General features: G+C 33.5%; 1 protein-coding gene across 1 annotated transcript in view; it reads right to left on the bottom strand.

Annotated features, from left to right (window-relative positions):
• LOC109152249 overlaps positions 1-24,899 on the bottom strand; it is a 131,546-nt gene that overhangs the window by 59,065 nt on the left and 47,582 nt on the right. The window contains exons 12-22 of the mRNA XM_019299836.1: positions 16,075-17,618; positions 15,680-15,729; positions 12,423-13,328; positions 12,140-12,199; positions 5,988-6,525; positions 5,344-5,543; positions 4,451-4,575; positions 3,894-4,211; positions 2,867-3,792; positions 2,212-2,240; positions 988-1,071 (exon numbers count right to left, since the gene is read on the bottom strand). Coding sequence (XP_019155381.1) covers positions 988-1,071; positions 2,212-2,240; positions 2,867-3,792; positions 3,894-4,211; positions 4,451-4,575; positions 5,344-5,543; positions 5,988-6,525; positions 12,140-12,199; positions 12,423-13,328; positions 15,680-15,729; positions 16,075-17,618 — 4,780 coding nt within the window. The remainder of the gene's footprint in view (positions 1-987; positions 1,072-2,211; positions 2,241-2,866; positions 3,793-3,893; positions 4,212-4,450; positions 4,576-5,343; positions 5,544-5,987; positions 6,526-12,139; positions 12,200-12,422; positions 13,329-15,679; positions 15,730-16,074; positions 17,619-24,899) is intronic.

Raw genomic sequence — 24,899 nt, 5'->3', positions numbered from 1 at the left:
CACACAAAAATAAAGAGTTAATCTTTAAAATGGCTCAATATATTTGCATGAACCCATTATATTTAATATTATTTAAAAAAATATATTATTTACTCTAGTTAAGATTTATGAATGAATGGTATATGTTGATCGTCGAATTACGGATGCATTTGTTACGCACATATATAAATAACAACATTTTTGCCATCGAAACCTCTTTAGCACTGTGTTAGCCATTGCAGCACTATGTTCTAGCATTAATTGTGAATGCATTCAACTTATTTTATTTTATAGATTGATATTTACACCCTCCTATTCAAGATTGATATGGTAGCCACAACGAACAAAGAGTTCACCCAAGATCAAAAGAAATAAACTTCATTGTGAAAATTTGAACTTAATAAACTAGCATGATCCTGAGAGGCTAAATCATTTGCCTAACAATGTTACATCTATAACACTTTTCTCTATCATATAATTGGAAATTCATCGTCATTCATATGCGTCTATCTTATTTTATTCGTGTGTATGTAAATGATTATAGAGTTAATTATCAAAATGATCCTTTGTCTATAGCGAAATTATCAATTTTGTCCAACTTGTCGGTAAAACCTTTTGCTACTCGATCACCAAGTGACACGTAGATTTTTTTTTTAAATATTAAAATTTAAAATATATTTTAAAATTTTTAAATAAATTAAAATTACTTCAAAAAAAAAAAAAAAAAAAAAAACCACCCCACGCACCCCATGTATACTTTTATAGTACAAATGTATGTATATAATAGAATAGTGTAATATCAATATATCATTTAGTCTTTTTGTTTATTTTTTAAATGCTATTATGTAATAATTATTATTTACATCATTTAGTCATTTTATTTTTTAAAAAATGCTATTATGTAATAATTATTATTTATACTTATATTTTGTTGTATGGGATATGTTTGTCTTTGTATAAAATATTAAAGAGTATATATTCCTAATAACATAGTATGGAATAAAGTACCTGTATTATTGTTTTTTGCCACCACTGCATCATCTCCACCACTATCTTCTGTATGTTGTGATCCGCCATCTTCCTCTACCTCTTCTACATCATCAAGATTAAATATAACTTTTAGAGGCTATGCTAATTATTTAGTAAAATGTTTAACATGTTTCCATTATTTTTTTTTCTTTTGGATATTACTTTTTGAATTGAAAAGTAGTAGTTAACTAGAGGAAAAATGATATGACTTTATTAAGTATTAAAAACACCGTCTCAAAATCATAAATCATAACAACTGTGTACTCTATTATTGTTTTTTGAGAATCACGATTTACTTATTTTCTTGTTATAAGAAAGTTAAATTAAAATTCAAGAAATCAAAAGTAGAAAGGAAAAATAAAAAACAATTGACAAATGACAATGCTAGATATAGTTAAACTTGTTATTAATTAGTATTCTCAAAGTTGAGTTTGTCAGATATTTTTGGTTTTGCTGTATTGATAGGTGTTCATACAAAATATTAAGGAATATAAAAATATAGAGTTGATTCCATTTTTAATTTTGTTCTAGTCTAGTCTATATTTATACGTATTAACCTACTTTTAGTTTTTTTTTTTTTTTTTTTCAAAATATCCCTTTTGGTCCTAGCATTATTATATTGTGGCATAACTATTTTTTGTCTATCTCTCAACAAAATCATTTAAATACAAGGACATTTTGGTCTATTCAAATCTAAGTGTTGAGTCCTTTTCTTTTTTTGGTCTTAGATTTATATGTGTCATTCTACTTGTAGTTTTTTTTTTTTTTTTTTTTTTTTTTTTTAACATTTTCGTTCATTGGTCATAGTATTATTGCAGTATGACCATTTTTTTGTCTATCAGTCAAACTACAAGTCTTGTGAATTTTTATGAACTTATGCACTAGACTTAAACGTTATGCCACAATAATGTTAGGACGAAAAAAAAGACTAAAAATAAAATGACGCATATAAATTTATGACCAAAAAAGCAAAAGGACTTAACACTTACAACTTAATAGACCAAAATGATTTTGTATTTAATGTCACTTAAACGGGTTTATTGGCATATAAGTCAAAGTGAATGTTTTGAAAAAAAAGAACTCAAAGTGAACTGACACATATAAATCTAGGATAAAAAAAAAAAATTAACTCTAAAAATGTATGTGATATAATTTAAAATAATATGTATGATAGTATAAAGTTTGGATAAAGTATACGAGTACCTGGATCTCTTTCACCAGAACCGGCCTCCCTGTAGAAAAGCACAAGTACAATGTATAAACATCTTTTTATTTGTAGTAATTAATAGAACAACAAAAGTTTGTACATTTCTTGAGACATACGGATGATGAAATAAGGATTGCAATTTCAATTCCAACACAATAGAGATTACAGAACAGTATTCTAAATACACAGCGTGAACTAATCCTATTAACTAGGAAAGCTATAAATAACTAATCTAATACAAAGACTAGTCAACATAACTAATACAAATAATAATGTAAATAATAACATCTCTAACATGGAGTATATAATTTCTTAGCCTAAATAAAATATAAAACTGAAAGAAATTAAAGAAAACTGCATAAAAACTAATGAACATAAAAGAGTATTTGTGGTATATAAGTTTTCAAGCTCAATAAGTTTTTTTTTTTTTGGTATATAACAATTCGAAACTCCAATCTGTTGAAGATTTTAAATCTTAAATAAATAATTTAAATAAGCATGCTTGATATGAATTCATTGACGTAAATAAAAGCGAAAACTAAAACAAATTGGAAAGTTAACTATTACTAAAGTATCATATTATGTAGTATGGAGTATTACAAAGTTCAAGAAAGATGGTAAATGGAGGAGAACTAAAATCAATATGTTTACCTTTTATATATCAAACTACAACCCCAATCAGCAGTGGCTCCTAAGTTCATAAAGTTCACCTCAAATCGTGAAAAATCATTTGAGCTTACACTATTTTTCGGGTATGGTATGTAGACAAAGCAGATGTGTCCTCCGTTGTTGTCATATCCATTAGTTGAACTGACAATCACACATTTTCTTTGGAGAAATTCATTTCTCTCATCTTTGTGTGACAATTTGGCTATGACTGTGCAATGCTCAACACCATCAATGTCCTTGTAGGAGTGTGGTTCCCATGTATTATATCCTGAAGAGAGGAAATATACAGCAAATCCCGCAAAGCTTTGACAATACCAGAGGAAATTGAGATCAATAGAGATACCATTTGACTGATAGCATCGATATTGAAATAATCTCAAGCCATAACGATCCTCATCCTCTCGTAAATAGATTGGATAGCTAACACTGAAAGGAGTCTTTCTATGAAACGGAAAATGAATAAATATCTTAGCTAAACAATTCTCCGGGCAGTGATATTGATCATCATGAGAGAATGCGACTGAATGTAATTTCGGGCACTCTGCTAACTCCTTAATGCTTTTTCTAGAGGCAAAATGAAAATCTGCATACAGTTCTCTTGTACTTTGTAGGAATTTTGGGAGCTCTTTAAGTTTTCCACAAACTCTGATGTCAAGATACTGAAGGTGAGGGAGTTGGCTGAAGCTTTCGGGTAAATCAACAAAGCAGGGAAGCTTCTCTAGCTCACGGCAATTGCTTAAATCCAATAAAAAAAGCTTCTGAAGATGTCCAATAGATGGGTGAATCTCTTTTAATTTCTCACAATCTGAAAAGTATAATCTTCTCAAATTCGGTAGCATATCAAAATTTGGAGTTTCTAGCAAAGAGCAAGAAGAGCTAAGATTCAAATAGGTAAGTTTGTTAAATTCCTGCCAGAGAAGATGGAGAATAAAATAAGTTTAAGCTATTTGATTAAGAAAAAGAATTTATGAACACAAAGTAGTGAGTCGGGTAGAATCATCTACCATACCTTAGTTATCCTACAATTTTCAAGAGAACTAGAGTGCAGATAAACCCCAACAAGCTGAGAGGGATTCTTATCCATGCCAGAGGAATGAAAGCTTTTTGGTAATGAAGGGAAAGGATAATCTGGGAAATGAAGCCACCTCAAGCTACTTGGAAGATAATCATCCATGACACGGTCAAAATTATTATCTTCTTCGTTGGACGATGACCGTTTACCTATGAGTATGTTCAAAGATTTAAAGGCACCCCAAATATTCTTATCATTGTCCAGGTGACATCTGTATGTATAGGGGAATACCATACATTCTATGTGTTCAGGGTCCTGAAAGAATTGAAGAAATAAAAATAGTACACACTTCAATCTTTCTAATGCAATATCAAAAAGAAACCTTCAAGCTAAGTTAGCTTATTTGTTAGCTAGGAAGGAATATGATTAGACCACAGCGTAATATAATCTAGGAAATAATTAATTAAGAAACCACATTACAGATATATGCATGCATAATCATTATTTTAATTAACTAATTTTGCTACATCTTACTATTGAAATATATGTCTTACCATTTTTCTGTATAATAATTCAGCATCCTCAAACTCCCATACCATGCTCCTAGGTTTCTCCTCTCTTGCAATATGCCAACCCATATCTTGGATTAGATCGTGCATCTCAATTCTTCCTTCCACGACTGATATCAGAGATTTTTCAATGAGCACATGCAGGGATGCACACAAACGACAACTATCAAGCACATTGTTTACATATTCTTTCATCTCGTGTTTGAAAAAACATGCAATATATAAAAAGGTTGTTTGGTTTAACCAATCTAGTGTATCAAAACTTGTCCTAAGCACTCGAAGAATATTATCTATTGGGGTGTGAAGGGTGTCAGTATCATTGAGTTTCTCCAATGTGCTTTTCCAATAAATAGCCTCTTGTCCACAAAGATAAGACCCCAACAATTTAAGGGCGAGTGGAAGACCCTTACAATGATACACAATTGATCCACACAGTTCTTTGATTTCAGTTGTAGAAATTTTCTTTTTAAAGGCATACCAACTAAACAATTGAATAGCTTCCTGCTCTTCCAATGTATCTATTTGGTATATATACTTTTCATCAACTTTATGAGAACTCAATACTCCAGCATCTCTTGTGGTTATAATCACTCTACTACCCCTACCAAACCAATCATGATCCCCTGCTAAATTCTCTAATTGTTCCACATAGCCTACGTCATCCAGAATAATCAAAACCTTTTTCCGTCTAAGCCGTCTCCTTATCATCGCCATTCCAGCAAACTCATCTCTTATTCCTATCTTCACCTCTAGTATTGCTTCTAGAAGGGCCTTTTGCAATTCAATGATGTTATGTCGGCTAATATTGGGAAGAAAATAAGCTCTATCAAATTGGAGCGAAAATTTATTAAAGACCGCCATTGCAGTTGTTGTCTTACCGATACCTCCCATACCACAAATACCAATAAACCTAGCAGCATCATCATCATCATCAGCCGATCTCAACCAGTTACCAATGTCGTTAACTCTAGATTTCAATCCTTCTAAGTTCTTTTCAAAGGCTGACCATGTCTGATTTGATTGATTCAATCGAGCAAATATGTCGGCAGCAACTCCTTGTACACATTTTATATCAAGTCTAAAAAGATCGAACATCAATAGTTTTAAAATTTTAGTACTCCAACTTCATAGCAATATATGACATCGATCAATATAAAATTTCCATACTTCATCAAAAAAAGTTGCACTTGTTTTCTTAATAAATATCTATGGACGTCTATTCTAACAAAATTGTTCTACACTATTCACTTGTAACATTATGTTAACTAATTAAGTGAAAAGCAACTTGAATGAGATTGTTCCCATCTACCCCCCTCAACTTTTTTTTTCCTTTTAAATATTATATATAGTGTTACATCATTAATTGTATTGAGAGAATGAGGACTTTTTTTCTTTCTTAATACTAGGTAGTAACCACTGTGTGCATATAAATTAAAAATAAAATAAAAAACTAAGCGCGCACAAAAAAAAAAGGGGTATGCATAAAGATGAATCATATGAGAAGAGGAAGTTGAAAGCAAACCGATTATAGTCTTTCTGTAAATGATGCCCTTTGAGATAGCCTGCTTTTTTCAACACTTCCTTCCATCTTCTTACCTTCTTCTCCTCCTCATCCTTCACAAATTCAACCAATTCCTTGAACGAATCTCCAAAACTTCCTTTCTGTTTCCGGACATCTGAAGGCTCCACGTCGTAAAAAATTGGCACCACAATTTGTTCTTTGAACTTTTCTTGGAATTCCATGATTGTTGCAAGTTCTTCCAAACAGCATTTTGACGATGCATAGCCTTTGGAGAAGACTGTGATAAAAAATCTTGAATCTTTAATAGCTTTTAGTCGAGCCAGAGAGACACAGTCTCCTTCCTCCATTTGATCGTAATCCTTGAAGGTGTGAATTCCTTTCAAGTCTAAATAAGTGTAAAGATAATCTACAAAAATCTTGTCAATATCTGAACCTCTAAAATTCAAGAAAACATCGTAAGTCCATTCATGGATTGATTGTGAAGCAGTAACAGAAGAGGTAGAAGCCATCAAGCCATATGGAAAGAATTTGGGTTCCCCTAAAACATGCAGGGAACTAATTAGAAGGGAGTTTCAAAAGCAATTAACTTGCTAATAAATTCAGCACATACAATATGACTTGTTGTGTAATGAAGGAATTTTGCTTAACAACACTTCACAGCAGAAACGAAAACAAAGTATTACAATTTATTTATTTAACTAGCTCATACTAAAAAAAAATAAAGTGAAAATGACACTTTTTCCCCATGAATTATATGTTTATAACATATTTTCCATCTGAATTATTAATGTAAGTACATTAGCTCACTCAAGTATTTTAAAAGTGGCGATTTTCTCTCAATGGAATCACTATAATAATAATAATAATAATAATAATAATAATAATAATAATGGAAAGTTCAAGAATTGAAGTTAAATTTTGGGGTGATACAAAGAGTGTTGTAAATATCATTTTCAACTTTGTCTTGAGGGAATTGTTAAAAGAGTTAATCAACGATTTGGTCCCTCAATTATTGCCAAACTGTGAATGTAGTCCTCTAATTCCTTAATCATCGATTTAGTCCCCGAAAATAATTTTTTTTAGTCATTTTAGTCCCTCCGTCCGTTTTCCGGCAACACTCCGGTTAGACCTCCGATTTACCAGGGTCAATTTTGTCATTTCATTTGTTTATTCACTTCCTACTTGCTTAACCCACACTTTGAGTTCGGCATCTTTCTCTTCCATGGAACCACACTCCGGCAACCACGCTCACGCTGTGTCGATTGCATCTTCTCCAAATGCTTGGCCTACAAACCCAACACTCATCATTCTCTGGCACCATTTCTCTTTACACTCATTCATTTCTCCCACATTTGTCAATGCCTTTGCTGCTTCTCCTTCCATCATATATAGTGTAGGGATGGAATCCATGTAGGCCGCCGTGGACCGCCAGTGGCCACCGGAGATTCCGCTCGGGGAGGTACACAAGAAGCTGATTAAAGGGCTGAGCGACTGCGAAATGGCGCGGTTCATGTTCAGAAAGGGATGCATAACTTTCTACATCTACGCCGTGAGGAGAGCCGGAAACTTGGGATTCTCTCGCGCCGACGATCTGAGAACGATTTTACAGTCGACTGTGGAGCTCAAAGATTTCTTGGATCACACGGCGATGTTGGCGGTGCCGAACCAGAGAAACATCCACTGCGCCGCTCCGCCGCCGCCCGTCGCCATGGCTCACTAGCCATATCTTCTTCTTATTCAATATTTTCCTTCTCACTAGCCCGCCGGCATCTTTCTCTTCCATGGAACCACACTCCGGCAACCACGCTCGCGCTGTGTCGATTGCATCTTCTCCAAATGCTTGGCCTACAAACCCAACACTCATCATTCTCTGGCACCATTTCTCTTTACACTCATTCATTTCTCCCACATTTTTCAATGTCTTTGCTGTTTCTCCTTCCATCCACAAGTACATCCTCCTGGAGAATCCATTGGCGAAGTCCCCGCAATGGCTGCAGCTACAATCTGCATTGTTCTCGCTCAAAACCACGCCTTTTGGACCCAAACTCCTCAGCCCTCTCAAGAACTCTGACCTGTCATCTGGGGAGTGGTGGCTCAGGTTGTGGAGCCTGAACTGGGCAGAAATTATCAAGATCTCATCTGGGGAGGAGTTTATGGTCTGGGAATTTAGGTTATCAAGATCTCATCTGGGGAGGAGTTTATGGTCTGGGAATTTAGGTTCTGAAGTGGGAAATTTTCAAGCTTGTTGATCTGCAGGTTCTCATCTGGGGAGGAGTTTATGGTCTGGGAATTTAGGTTATCAAGATCTCATCTGGGGAGGAGTTTATGGTCTGGGAATTTAGGTTCTGAAGTGGGAAATTTTCAAGCTTGTTGATCTGCAGGTTGATGTTAATCCTCTTTGCAGCAAGAAGGTATTTGGAGAAGTCATAACCTGGTGGAGAAACCAGAAATGGTGTACTTGTGAAGTGGTGATTGTTGATGACTGTGAGCCTGACAAGCGGCGGAGGCTCGAACTCACAATCTTCCAAATGGAAGTCCAACCCGGGTACCATTAGACCACATAGTCCTAGAAAAAATTTAATCTTGTATACTTATATATTTTTATTTTATTTTTATTTTTAATTTTACTGCAGAAAAGAATTTGGAAGAAGAAGTACGCTACAAAATTTAAAGATATTGCACAGGTAGCTTTAAAGAAACAAGTTGTTCAAATCAAGCAAATTTTTGCTCACTTATCAAGCAATCAAGGATTCCAAATATGCTAAGCAATGTATCTCCATCAATACCTCAAATGAAGAATAATCAAGACATTTTATTTTAAAATGTTTTTATTTGCATTCTATTGTATTTCTAACAACATATATTTGTTAGACAATGATGTCTCTTTTTATATATATTTTAATTTGATAAGTAACATTTGTTGAATGAATTATTTTATTCAAGATAATAATTAAATTAAAACATTTAATTATGACAAGATTTTGAAATATATATATATATATATATATATATATATATATATATATATATATATATATATTGTGTGCGTTTGGTTAGTATTATTTGAAAAAAAAAATTTGTGACCAAATAATGGTCACTTATAAAAAAATCAAGATTGACAATAGTGACACTATTTCAACTTATTTTAGTGACGCAAGTTTTATCCCTAATTTTGAGTATTGTTACGGTTTTAGTTAACACCAATGATTGTTTCAGAGTTAACTTCTTTTTGTCACAAATAAATACTATTTGTTACCATGATTGTTGTCACAACAAAATAATTATTTGTTAAAACTTTTTAGGTCATTGATTATCATTTTTGAGTCAATAACAATTCTCACAAATAAGTATAAGTATTGTGACTAAATTGTTGTCAAAATAAAATAATTAATTGCAACGATTTTAGTTGTACTAGACCAATTTTTTGTAATAATATATTTCGTCACCAAATGTACATTTATTGTGACGACTATTGATGTCACTCACATACTACTTTTAGTGTACGTAAACATTGTCACAAAAGTCTTATTAATTGTGAAAACTTTTCAAAAGTCGTCAGTACTACAATAGTGACAGAGGATATAGTGACGACATGCGACGACTTCAAAAATTGGTCACTAATTTCAATAGTGATCAAAATCGATAGTTTTGGTGACACCTTCTATTATCACTAAATGTGAAATTTCTTGTAGTGTTATGAGCATTCATGGAGGGCCCAACCACTAAGGAGAGACGCCTCTTATGATTATTCAAGGGAATACCAAACAGCTAGGTATTGTCGGGATGGTTATGAGGAGGAATATCATGATCAATAAGATCACGACAATGAGTACCGGGGGTATAAGAGGAGTGCATCCCACCACAACTACGATTCTCAATCTTACTGATGTGAGTCTAATTGTGCATTTTTCTAGTGTTAATTTGAATATATATATTTGTTGGGTCTAAGTTCATGAATTTGGTAATTTAATGGCATATTCCTTGTTATATCATTTAGGAATGATTTACACTTGTTTTGAATGATTAACGGCGTTTATGAGTGTTTTGGAACCATTGCAGGTCAAGTTCGAAAGCAAGGGAACTTCTAGGACAAGTTTGGAGCCGAAACGGACCTAGAGACGCACAAAAGTTTCAACGCGTCCATTATTTCCCGAAAGAAGACCGTTCGATGCTCCGCAGACTCTACGCGCCGAGAATTTCTAATACGTGCCGAGGAAGAGTCGCACCAGGCTCGACGCGTCGAGAAGCTCCCAGCCCGCGTCCGCAAAAATCGACACCACACTCCCTCTCGACGCGTCGAGCAGGCGAATGGCCCAACTGCAGTTCTGGCCCGTTTTGCCTTGAAATTTCCAATTCTCTCCAGGTTTTGGGTCCTACTATAAAATCCCACCTTTTTCAACCCTAGAGGACATTCAGAGTTTTTGGGAAACAAGAAAGATGAGAATTGAGAGCCAGAAGTTGTCTTGGAAAGCAAGAAAAAATCCAGAGAGATTTGGAAGAATCGCTTGGTTTAATTCAATCTTGTACTCTCTTTGATTACTTGTAAACTCTTTATTATATTTGCTATGTTTAATTTAGCCATGCTTGCCTAAATACCATTAGAGATTCTTGGGTAAAAAGGGTTTATGAACCTATGTGCTTGTTTATCAGATTCTTAATATATTAGTATTGGGTTTTATACTTGTGTTGCAATTGTGATTATATTGTTGTTGCAAGTAGTTCAGGGCTCGAATTACTTCTTTCATAGCTTTGTTTATGTCATAACAGGAGTTAGGCATGATTGAGAGCACACACAATTGCATTTAACTAATGCACCTTGGGAGAGGGCATATATGTTAGGAAGTTTAAATCTTGATTATTGCACATCGGGGAAGGGTAGTAGTTAAGAATTTATTATCAATGCTTGTTCTTTTATTATTGGGTGTTTATATCACGGGAGTGAATATTCACTAGGGTTAGAGATTACGAGAGTAACTCTATACCATCTTTGCATTCTCACACTTGTTTAAACCCATATTTAATATTGCATTTAAGATTGGCACTAGATGATTAAACACTTAAATCCTAGGAATCTCGTTCTCTCATTTGTTTTCATAAACCTGGACTTTATTCTGCTTTCTTTATTTTATGCAATCACCCATTATAATCATTAGGATTAGCTTCATAAGAATAGATAAGTAGCTAGTGCTTAATACGCCCTACTTCCCTGTAGATCGATAACCCGATACTTTGGGTATTATTTGTTAGTTTGAGAAATATATTGCAATCACTTACCCATGTAGCTACTATGATGAGAACGATGACTACATCTCACATTCTCACCAAAGAGGAAATCCATTGCCGATCACATGTATGAGCATTGGTTGGAACCCAAACTAAGAGATCCGATTGACCCTAACAAAACTATTGAGGAGCATATGTTTGAGGATATGCACGTACAAGTGATTTGTCATGCTTGTAAATGGCCTCACTATAGGTATCAAAGCCAAAAGCACTTTTATTGCAAAAGATATAAGGCCAAATTCTCATGTGAGTGTAGGGACAAGCACCGTAGGGAGAATGAAGTTGATCAAAGGTGCAATGTCAAGTCTCAAGGCAAGTACGGGTTGAGCGAAGAAACTTGGGCTTTGACAAGGCGTTTGGTAACCAACATTGTGCCAGGGGATAGCATGGAAGAGGATGTTAGAGTGAATTCAAGAGTTGATCAAGGGGTGCATAACCGTAGGGAACAAGCTAAGTGAGCTTCAAATTGTCCGTAGAAGAGGTCATTGAACGTATAAAGAAAAGTAAGTAAGAAATCCCCGTTAGTGAAGAGTTACAAGACCAAGAGAATGGAAATCATTTGCGTTACAATATAATGTTGCATCTAAAACACTTTTCTTTGTCATTTAATATAATTGGAAACTCATCATCAATAAGCATCTATATTCTTCCATTTGTGTGTAATTGATTTTATACACACACACACTAGATTATTTTAATTTATAGACACATTTATTATTTAACACACACACACAATGGCTTATTTGGGGTAATAATACGAATAATATTATTTTGTACTTTATCCCAAAATGTTAATGTAGTATGAATAATATGAATACATGAAGGGGTAATAAAGTAATTGGGAATTTATATTAGAACAGTATTTTTACCTGGCTCAGGCGTGGACACAGGGGTCTCTTCGAACAATGGAGCTTCTTCATTACTTTCTTCTGCGATTCATGTGTATATTTAGAGCGCGTTATTTTATTAAATACTGTAATATTTATCATTTTAACCTTTTTTTATTAACATGAAAATATATAAAATATACACTTTAGTTCAAAGGAATATTTATATATGCATGCATGAATGTGTGTATGCGTGGTTGTATATATAAGTGTGTGTGTGTGTATATGATGCATGCATCCATGGTGAAATATGATGAGTACGTACCTGAATCACCATTATCATGGGAACTAGCTATAGTTTCTCTCCATAATGCTTCACTTAATGATTCATCATTTTTATATAACAAACCACAACTCCAATCTGTTGAAACATTAATTGCAGGATCCCCAAATGCCACCTCAAATACCAAATAATCACTGGGGATAGCTCTCAATTTATTGTTAAACAGACTAAGAAATGGTATGTAGGCAAAGCATATGATTTGTGTATCCATGAATACATCAACATCTTCATCGCATAGTCTGCCAATCACACAATTTGTTTGGAGAATAAGTTGTTCATTATCTTTGTGTACCAGCTGGGCTATGACCTCACTGTATCTAAAAGGACGACCGTCTGGGCATGATTTCCATATACCATCATCAGATGAATTGAGAATAAAGCGCACAACAAATCCCACAAAGCTTTGATTATGCCAGGAGGATTTAAGACTAATAGAGATCTTATTTGAACGAAGAGATGAATATTTGAACCGTTTCGTGACATCACTATCGGTTGAATATGCATCAATAGGATAGGTAACAATGAAAGAAGAGTCTCTCATGATTTGAAAAGGCTGATGATGAGCAAACTTCCTAGCTAACTCCACAGCAGAAACCTCTTTATCTCCTGGAGAGAATGAGACAGAATATAATTTTGGGTACTTGGTTGCTAGCTTCACTAAGTTGCTTTCAGAAGCCAAATTAGAATTTGCATATAGTTCTCTTATAGTAGTTGGGAGTTCTGGTAGCTCTTCAAGTTCTCCACGACCACTGATGTCAAGGTATTGAAGACTAGGAAGTTGGCTATAACATGCAGGTAAACTGACAAAATTGTTGCTACCGTGATTCAAGTACTCTATCTCCGACTCCAACAAGGTCAAGCATCCAATATCAGTAGTTGTGAGTAATCCTGGTATCAACGAGGTTAAGATAGAGTACTTGATATATATATATATATATATATATATATATATATATATATATATATATATATATAGGTTCTCGTGCGGGTGAGGGCTTCCGGTGCGGTTGTGCGGTTTAATCTGATCCATTCATCTCGCTTTAATCAACGTTCAGGATTATCAAAGTTTTTTAAAAAAACGCGGTGACAATTTTGTAATTTTTGCATCTAGGTCAAAATTAAGGTGAGCGGATCTGTGATTAATGTGCGTGAGTTTTGTGCTTAATGTGCGTGTGTTTTGTGCTTAATGTGCGTGGGGATGTGCATAACGTGAATAGTTGTTAAAACTTAAAGTCAGTGAGTTAATTCTTAAAGTGCGTGGGTTTTGTGCTTAATGTGCGTGATGTTTGTGCTTAATGTGCGTGAGATTTGTGCTTAATGTGCGTGGAGATGTGCTTAACGTGAGTAGTTGTTGAAACTTAAAGTCTGTGAGTTAATACTTAAAGTGCGTGGGTTTTGTGCTTAATGTGCGTGATGTTTGTGCTTAATGTGTGTGAGGTTTGTGCTTAATGTGCGTGGAGATGTGCTTAACGTGAGTAGTTGTTGAAACTTAAAGTCTGTGAGTTAATACTTAAAGTGCGTGGGTTTTGTGCTTAATGTGCGTGAGTTTTGTACTTAATGTCAGTAGTTGTTGAAACTTAAAGTCTGTGAGTTAATATTTAAAGTGCGTGGGTTTTGTGCTTAATGTGCGTGGGGTTGTGCTTAATGTGTGTGGGTTTTGTACTTAAAGTGCGTGAGTTTGTGATTAAGATCTAACACTTAAGGTGCACCTTAGCTTATACTTCTTTGTTCCAGGCACGCGTTTTTTTTTTCTTTTTTTAATTTTCATTGATTTGAGCCGTTGATCTAAATTTGATCAACTGCTCAGATTTAACCGCACAACCGCACCTGAACCCTTCCCTATATATATATATATATATATATATATATATATATATATATATATATATATATATATATATATAATAGTTTACTCATGCAGTACAAAACAAAATTTACACACAGATCAGAGACATGCATATATGTACATATGTATCTATGCGCTTCTGTGTATGTAAATGTATGTACAAAATAGCATAGTAATATAGTGTAATACTCCTTCCCTCCTCAAGTTATTATATTTACAATTTAATTTTTCAGTAATAAATCTTATATACTTATAAACTATATTAAAATTTATGTCAAAAAATACAAAAATGTAAATTTGTACATTAAAAAAGAAATTGCTAAAAATATGAAAAAATAAATAAAGTTTTGTTTTTTTTGTTTGTTTGTTAGTTTTTTTTTTTTTTTTTTCGGTAACGAGGAAAACCCACTGTCATTACCTAATAGTTTGCACCGGGTAAATTCCGCATTATGACACTAACAAGTAAAGGAACACAAAGAGACAAAATAACTTAGGTTGCTCTTGGTTGGGGTTGTCCAAAATAGAGTTATTTGACCATTAAATAACATGTGTATGTATCAAATGAAACAAATTAAAATGGGGTTGAGGCAAATTATGTTTTGGAAACGCGCTCACCTTCTACAACGGCGTCGTTTTCGTTTTTCAACGAAAACGACGACATTCTAATTTTTTTTTTTTTTTAAAATTGTTTTTCACTTGTCGTTAACCGCATTTCTCTCTTCGTAATCGCACAGTTTAGAAATTATGAATCTATTGTATTTAAATTATAAATCTACAGTATAGAAATTATGAATCTACAATATATAAATTATGAATCTACGTATTAGGTTTGTGAACATGTAATAGAGCTATATGTTCATAATTTTATAAATATATGTTCATAATTATAGAGCTATATGTTCATAATTTTCAATGTTCATATATCAAATTGTTAAACTTTCTATTCACAAATCACAGAACTATATGTTCATAATTTGATAACTATACAGTTTAGAAGTTATGAATCTACAGTACATAAATTATGAATCTACAGTACAGATTAGATATTATGAATCTACAGTATATAAATTATGAATCTACTGTATTTAAATTATTAGGAATCTATTATTTAAAAATTATGAATCTAACGTATAGAAATTATGAATCTACAATAACGCTCACTGGGTTGAGGGGTAGCATTTATTCTTTTATGTATTGCTACGTAAAATAATTTCTACATAATTGTTACGTTCATTGTAAGGACTTTTTTTTTCCTTTTAATTTGTTAAATACTTCATAGGTGTTGATATAAAATGTTAAAGAGTATGAATATTCTTAATATATACGGAGTATAAGCTGTATAACACAAAATAAAATAATATATAATAGTATAAAAGGGGTAATGTATGAGTACCTGAATCACTCCTATGGTAATTAGCCATATGCTCCCTTGCTCCTATTGGGCTGAAAGCACATTTTTTAATTAAGCAAATTTAGAAGTAAAAATTATATAATTATGCTTGTTATGGATTCAGTCCTAGCCTAAATAAAACAGAAAACTAAAACAATCTGTAAAATAAAAAAAAAATGAAAATAAAAAAAGTTATCTAGTACGGAGTAATAAAGTATACCTACTAGTCTACTACAGAGCATTAAAAGTTTTTTTTTTTTTTTTTTTTTTTTTTTTTTTTTTTGTGGAAAAACAGAGCATTAAAAAGTTGAAAAGGAAGGTAAATAATATGGGGTAGAAAAAGGAAAAATTGTAATATATATATATATATATATATATATATATATATATATATATACCATTTATACAATAAATTAATGCCCCAATCTGCTAAAGCTTTCAAATCCACAAGTTTCACCTCGAATCTTGAATAATCATTTGCTCCCATCATAGGTTTAGATTCAGGCCACAAACTACTAAATGGTAGGTACACAAAGCAATTGTCTATTCTGTTGTGCAAATATTTGTAAGATCCGGCTATCACACATTTTGTTTGGAGATCTTCATTTTTAATATCATTATGTGATGATAGTTTGGCTTTAATCACACAATGATGACGAGCACTGTCATCAAAGCCTTGGTACGAGTGTGGTCCCCATTTATCAGCTTCAGAAGAGACAAAAAATACAGCAATTCCCACAAATTGTGTACTATACCAACGATGATTGAGATTGAAGGAGATCCTATTTGACCCGTATCGTCGGTATTTGAATGACCTCAAGAGAATGTAATACTCCTCCTTAATCCGATAATATGATGAATCGGTTGAGTAGCTAACACTAAAAGGAGTCTTTCTGTGAAATGGAAATTGAATGCTCTTCTTAGCTAAAAAAGTTTCACCTTTGAACGAATTATGATCACCACGGCAAGGGGAGACAACGACTGAATATAACATGGGGTTCTTGATTGCTAACATATCTATGTTGATTGACCTATTTCCAAAGGCAAAATGAGAATCCACATATAGTTCGCTTATAGCTTTTGGGAGTTGTGGCAACTCTTTAAGTTTTTTACAATCTCTGATGTCAAGGTATTGAAGGAGAGGGAGTTGACTGAAACTTTCTGGTAAATATCTAAAATTGCTTCCTTGAAGATTCAAATATTCCAATGAGATCAAGCATTGTCCAAGATCTGAAGGGAGTCCTTCGTTGATGATATTAAAGTCACAGAGCTGTAGCCTTTTCAATGAGCACAAACCTGATACACTACGCACAAATTTGAGAGGCCTTTCACCAAACCCTTGTTTGTGTCCCCAACACAAGCATTCAAGTGAGCTCAACTGCGTTATTGAAGATGGGAGTTGAAAAATGGCAGTGTCAGATATATGGAGCTCTTCCAATTTTGACAAGTTGCCCAAGTTTTCTGGCAATGACTCTAGTTGGAGACAATACCTAAGCTCAAGAATTTTAAGGCTTTCCAACTCACATAAGTCATCAGAAAGAGAGACAAGATGTTTACACGAAAACAAGCATAACTTGGTGAGCCCACATAGTTGCCGGATGGATGTGGGGAGTTCTGTAATGTGAATGAATTCTAAGTTCAGCTCCACTACAAGTGGAATACTTTTCTGGATTTCTGGAAAATTGTCTAATGGGCAACCATAAAGTTTGAGAAATTCAAGAGATGAAAGTTGAATAAAGCTGGAAAGCTTCTTTAGGTTATCGCAAGAACTTAAATCCAATAAAATAAGCTTCTCGAGACGTCCGATAGAGGGATGAATCTCTACTAATTTCTCACAATGTGAAAGGTATAACTTTTCCAAATTCGGCATCATATCAAAATTTGGAGTCTCTAGCAAAGAACGGGAAGAGCTAAGATCCAAATAGGTAAGTTTATTTAATTCCTGCATGCATGCGTGCAAGAGTATATGGAGATCAAATAAAATAATTAGTTTAAGCTATTTAATTAATTAATGTAGAAAAATAATTTAACACAGTAGTGAGTGAGCAGGTTAGAATCATATACGTACCTTAGTTATCCAACAATTATCAAGATAACTATGCTGCAGACAAATCCCAACAAGCTCCAATGGATTCGTATCCATGCTAGAGAGATGAAAACTTGTGGGCAATGAACGGAAAGGATAATATGGGAATTGAATCCACCTCAAGCTGCTAGGAAGCTGATAATTATCCTTGACATCACGCTCAAAATTATTATCCTCTTCTTCCTCTTCTTCAATGTCCGACGGGTCACCTATGAGTATCTTCAAAGCTTCAAAGGCACTGCTAATATTCTTATAATTGTGCAGCCACAATCCATATGTATTATAGGGGAGTGAAATACATTCTATGTGTTTAGTAACTGTAAGCTCCTGAAACAAGAAAATAAAAGAAACCTTCAAGCTAAGTTAGCTAGCTAGGAAAAATTAACTACTAATTAATTTTGCTAGCTAGCTAGCTACATCCATTTAATTACTATCGAAATATACATACATATATACATGCCTTACCATTTTTCTGTATAATACAGCATCCTCCTCAAACTCCCATACCCTGCTCCTAGGTTTCTCCTCTCTTGCAATATGACAACCCATTTCTTGGATTAGATCGTGCATCTCAATTTCTCCTTCCACGACTGATATGAGAGATCTTTCAATGAGCACACGCATACCAATGACCGGATGCAAATCACAACTTTTAAGCACCTCTTTTACATATTCTTCATTATCGTATCTGAAAAAGCATGCAATATGTAAAAAGATTTTTTGATTTTTGGGATCTAGTCTATCAAAACTTATCTTAAGCTTCCCATGAATATCATCATTTGGGGTGTCCTTGAGTTTCTCTAAAGTGCTTTCCCACTCAGCAGTCTCTAGTCCACAAAGATAAGAGCCCAAAACTTTGAGAGCTAATGGAAGACCCATAGCATAATGCACTATTAATCCAGAGAGTTCTTCGACACCAGGTGCAGCTTCCTTTTTAAATGCAAACAAACAGAACAGTTGAATAGCTTCCTCATTTCCCAATGTTTCTACTTTATATATATGCTTCTCATCAACTCCATGGGAACGCAATACCCCCGCATCTCTTGTAGTTATAATCACTCTACTACCCCTACCAAACCAATTACAATATCCGGCTAAATTCTGTAATTGTTCCACATGGTCTACATCATCAAGAACAATCAAAACCTTTTTCGTTCCAAGCCATCTCTGTATCTTCTCCATTCCATCAAACTCATCGCTTATTTCCATCTTCACATTTTGTATTGTTTCTAAAAGGGTCTTTTGCAATTGAATGATTTTATGTTGTCTAATATCGGCAAGAAAACAAGCTCCATCAAATTGACTTGAAAATTTCTTAAAGACCGCCCTTGCAGTTGTTGTCTTGCCAATACCTCCCATACCCCAAATCCCAATGAATTGAACATCATCAGGTTCCAGTGTCAACAAGTTACCCACATAGCCAACCCTAGTTTCCAAACCCACGAAATTGTCTTTAAGGACAGTTGAGGAGGCTTGAGTGCAAAGATTCACTCGATTAAATATGTCGTGAGTAACTTTTTCGACACATTTTCCTTCAAACCTGACAATATTGAACACAAATTAAATAATTGAAACATGCAATTGAATACTCAGCTAGCCTTAATAGAATTCAAGCAATGCTACTCAGATTATGGGACAGATCCCTCTATATTCACCAAAGCCATGAGACATCAATGTAAAATTTCCATACTTCATCAAAGAAGTTGTACATAGGTGTTCTTCAATTCTCAATGAATGTGGTAGAATGCATTTTTAATTTCTCAATTATTACTTTTTATAAAATTTGGTCCGTATCTTTAAATATAAACACTATTGATCCCCAATTGTTTAGATATTATATTGTTAATTTAGTCTCTCTCACATGATACTCTCAAATGCAATCTGTTAGTATACATGCGTCCAAATTTGTTTTTAAAGAGTTAATACCTCCAAACTTCCAATGGTTCTCCGTGTTTTAAAAAATAACCATTTGTGGTCCTAATTCTTTAAAAACCCCGAGTTTAAAATGATCATGAGATGTCACAATTAAACCCATCACTTCAAGATTACCGAAGGAGTAACCAGCTAACGGGGTGAAAAACGCTAAAATCGTGAGTTGATGTGTTTAATTGCACATTTTGATAATGATATGACCTTAAAGTCTGTAAATTGTAATAGGAATGGACAACATACTATTTTTACTACTTCTTCTTTCTTAAAAACTAGATAGTAACACTACTCGCATTAAATAAATAAATAAAACTTTAATAGTAAAAAACTAAAGCATACGACATGTGTAAAAATGAAGGAACAGAGGAAGAAGAAGTTAGATCGAAAGCATATATACCCATTGAAGTCATTCTGCAGATGATACCCTGAGATTTCGCCACCCTTTTTCAACGCTTCCTTCCATCTTTTCACCTTCGCCTTCTCTGTATTCTTTTCTTCATGTCTCTTAAATGATTCACCAAAACTTTCTGTTTGATAGCGCACAACTGAAGGCTCCACATCATAGAAAATGGGTATCATAATTTCCTGGCCGTACTGTTGTTGGCATTCCATGATTGTTGCAATTTCTTCCAAACACCATTTGGCTGATGCATAGTCTTTGGAGAATACAACAACTGCAAATCTTGATTCTTTAATAGTTTGTAGCAACTTCTCAATACGTTGTCCTTTCTCCAATTCCTCATCGTCTTTGAAAGTGCGAATTCGTTTTTCTAGTAATTTGTTGTAAAGGTGATCCACAAAAGTCTTCCGAGTATCTGTACCTCTAAAACTCAAGAAAACATCATAATTTATTGTGCGGGGAGGAGTAGAAGAGGTAGAAGCCATCAAGCCATAGATTTATTTGATATGGCCGGAAATTATATTGGGTTCCTCAGAAACATAAAGCTGAGGGAAGTAATTAGGTAGAGTGAAGAAGAATCAAAAGCATACGAACAACAAACTAAGGTATCGGATCGGAGTTAAGAATACATATAGCCATACTTGAATTGCTTAAGTCGTCTCAGTAGTCAACACCCAAATTAAATTTCTATGGAATTGGGTCACATGGGTAGGCGCCACTCCACCTCAAAAGTTGAAGCAATAATTCATAAAAGACAATTGTCAACTAGGACCACTACTTAATTAGAAAACAAAAGGACAGACTACTGGAAAATGTTTACTCATTTTTTAAAAAATATTTTCATTTTCAGTGTTTGGTTGTATTCTGAAAAATAGAAGAATGGATGAAAATTGAGGAATCAAAGGCAACCATGGCAGCAAATGCAACTATGTTTTGAGTGTTGGCGAAAAATGACTTACATCAAAATTTGGCGTAAGTCATTTTTCACAAAAATGTTTACATTTTCTTGTTAATGAAAAATGTTTTTTGTTGAATGAATTTTTCTACTATATCCAAACACTGAAAACTCAGAAAAAAAAATTTAAAAGTCATTTTTCGAATTTCTAAACCGATCTTAAGAGTACAATAAGTCATCCGAGTCCATCCTTGAAATTTCATAGCAGCTTCGAGTTGACATCTCAGTCCCACCCCAACATAAAGTGGATGGAATAATTGATGTTTCCTTTATAAAAAGTAGATAATTCTGTGGAGAGAGAAACAACTCTCACATGATTACTCTGTGAAAATTGGGTCCAAATTGAAGATTCCATTATTATTGAAAAATGATATACTCATATCACATATATACATTTTATTAAGTAAAGAAAAATAAATGAATAATAATAGTGTTTAACTTTGTTTTTTAAATAAATTAAAACATGATACATAGTTATAAAAAAAAAAAAAAATAGAAAGTAAAAACCTGAAATTGTACTCCTAAATACTATCGCTCAAACATTAAGGATCAAATCACAAATTTATTCTTGAGTTTGTTTAACAAGATATCTTATAGTTAACTCAGCATAAATTTTGTTGCTTCCATTATCTCTCCGGTCTCCAATTAATCTTCAAAATTTCATTTAACCACTCTAATTTGAAAATTGAAAGAATAAATCTTACTATAATTTTTCTTGTAGGGGTGTCTGGTTTAAGTTATTTAAAATAACAAATGTTAATTATATTGGTTATATATATATATATATATATATATATATATATATATATATATATATATATATAATAACATTTTTATGTTTGATTCAAGTTTTCTTTTTACTCATTTTGAAGGAAATGTAATAACCTTTCTGTTGAGTTTGTCTCATATATTGATTAGGAATATGAGTTTGTCTCATATAAGGAATAAGAGTGAAAGGGAGATTATATGCCTATAAATATATTGAATGTATCTCATCACATAGATCACCATCACAAATAATAAGATAATACTTTTACTCCCGTGGATGTAGGCACATTGCTGAACCAAGGACATATTTGCGAAGGTGGAGATAGTCTTTTCTCCTAAAGGCATATATGTGAAGGTGGAGATGGTGAGATAAGTCTTTTCTCCTAAAGAGAATATTCGTCAAGGTGGAAATTTGTTGAGTTATCTTTTTCTCCTAAAGGGCATATTTGTGAAGGTGGAGATAGTCTTTTCTCCTAAATGGCATATATGTGAAGGTGGAGATGGTGAGATAAGTTTTTTCTCCTAAAGAGCATATTCGTCAAGGTGGGGATTTGTTGAGTTATCTTTTCTCCTAAAGAGCATATTCGCCAAGGTGGAGATTGTTGAGTTTGTCTCATATATGGATTAGGAATATGGGTTTGTCTCATACTAGGAGTAGGAGTGAAACGGATAGACCCTTTGTACAGGGATTAGATGCCTATAAATATATTGGTTGTATCCCTAAGGGGTTGTGTCATCACTATCACCATTTGTTTCACTCCCGTGGATGTAGGCACTTTGCCGAACCACGTAAATCTTGTCTTCTTTACCCTTTACTGCCATTATTATTTTTCTTGTTCTTGTTAATCTCAGCACTTTCATCTCTTAGATAATCTTAAATCTCATTACTCTTTTTATTCATTTTGCCATTTTAACTATTGTTTCATCTTCTAACAATGTCAATTTTACTTTATCTTTGACGTTTGTAACCTTAATTTTGAAATTTATAAAAATACATGAAAATATAGTACTAGTATTAAATTAAAATAACTACTATACTTAAAAAAAAATAACCCTTCAACCAAATATGTTTATATTACATACCACAATTTTAATTAAACAGGAAATTTTGACATTTACAATAATTTAATATTCTATATGCTAATCTATTATTCCATGAACTAAAGGAGTCCTTAGTGCATAATATGATAAGGACCCACTTACAATTTTATTTTGGAAAAAGTTGACGGCATGCAACATGAATATGTTCTTCCTCTAGTAAAATCATAACATTTTTCCAGCTGATCAAGCTAAGGGCCATAGAGACCCTTTTTTTTTTTGTGTGTGTGTGTTTGAAAATTCACTCGAGACCTTTGAATTAAAAGAAATGGTGGAAGATATCACATATGCTAGAAAGTCCACTGTAAAAATACTACCAACACACTTCAAAAACACTGATATTAACACACAATTATACCAACTGCAATTTCAACCACACTTGAGGGCAAAACACCCTGCAAATTCCATACCAAAAATACAGCCAACGTACTCCAAACTCGCCTCAAAAGACACTAGCATTATCCTGCAAAATCGAGACCACAAAATGAACAAAATCAAAGCCAACACATTCCAATACCACTCAAATTGCAATGCCACTAGTAAAACACTTACCATGTTTCCAAAAACCACTCATCAGCCGCATTTCCAAAAACACCGTATGAGTGCACATATATTTGAATGAACTTCAGCTTCACAATCTTCATTAGTAGGATTTGGTTCACTCTGTTCTGCTTCCCCAGTACCTAGCTCAAGTTGACTAGCTACCAGGTCCTTGCATTGAGCTGCCAGCTGCTTCGTTTTGTGATTCAGTATCAGGTAGTTCGTTTGGCAGCCCCCATTTTTGAACATCAAAATCATCTGGGGCTATTTCTCGCAACTGATTGTAGATTGCTTGTTGCATCTTCCTCATTCCGTGTAGGCAATAAAAGTATGAAGGATCTATAACGTAGTATAGAACATTAGGATAGTATGAAGGGGTATAATAATTGTTATTTATAAAGATATATTTACCCGGTTCTTGTTGTGATGTTGTAGTTTCATAATATTCTTCATTATCAGTATGATAATTGTGGTCACTTTGTATTTCTTCCCCAATAATAATTGGATTAGGGTGAGTGAAAGCAGGTTGATCTTCAGACAATGCTGCATGTATAACATTATACTATTCTCTGCCATTCAATAAAACAAACTTCAATCTGATCCTAAGATTTTCAATAGATGAGTAGACCACTTTTAAATTCTCACAGCCTCCAAGGTTTAATTTCGTCAAATTTGGCATCCAATCAAAATGGGGGTTTCTAAAAAAGATTTGGAAGAGCTAAGATCCAAAAAGATAAATTTGTCTAATTTCTGAAAGAAAAGATGGAGCATATATAGAACAAGAACATTCTTACGACCACCAAATATGACCATCCTCAAAATTTTCATCCCTTTGAAAGTAATTTAAAAGATAAGGCAAATATTCTTAAAAGACCACCAACTAACCAGCCAGCTAATAGTTTTCAAAAAAAAAAAAAAAAAAAGACACAAGCCAGCTAATAACTTCTATGTGTTTATCATAACTTGTATTCAAACTATACACACTCATTTAGAAAATGTTTTGCCCAAATGTTGCGTATCTCGTCTATTTCCTTATCGGAATACGCTTTAGTTTCTTGAAATGCCTACAAAAATTTTGAATGAATAATTAGTAATCGTTAATAAACTCTAAATTAAACAAAAAGATTTTTTTTAAAAAAAAAAATACTTAGTTTCTATCACGTCTTGCATACCTCATCCAACAAAGTGTTGGCAAAATATTTTTTGCATATGTCATACATATACCTCATAACATAGTGAAAGCAGGTTGATCTTCAGACAATGCTGCATGTATAACATTATACTATTCTCTGCCATTCAATAAAACAAACTTCAATCTGATCCTAAGATTTTCAATAGATGAGTAGACCACTTTTAAATTCTCACAGCCTCCAAGGTTTAATTTCGACAAATTTGCCATCCAATCAAAATGGGGGTTTCTAAAAAAGATTTGGAAGAGCTAAGATCC

Source organism: Ipomoea nil, unplaced genomic scaffold, assembly GCF_001879475.1.
Source record: "Ipomoea nil cultivar Tokyo-kokei standard unplaced genomic scaffold, Asagao_1.1 scaffold2403, whole genome shotgun sequence".
Lineage (NCBI taxonomy): Eukaryota > Viridiplantae > Streptophyta > Magnoliopsida > Solanales > Convolvulaceae > Ipomoea > Ipomoea nil.
Note: the sequence above shows the minus strand (reverse complement) of the source record. Positions and strands in the feature narration are given on the sequence as shown.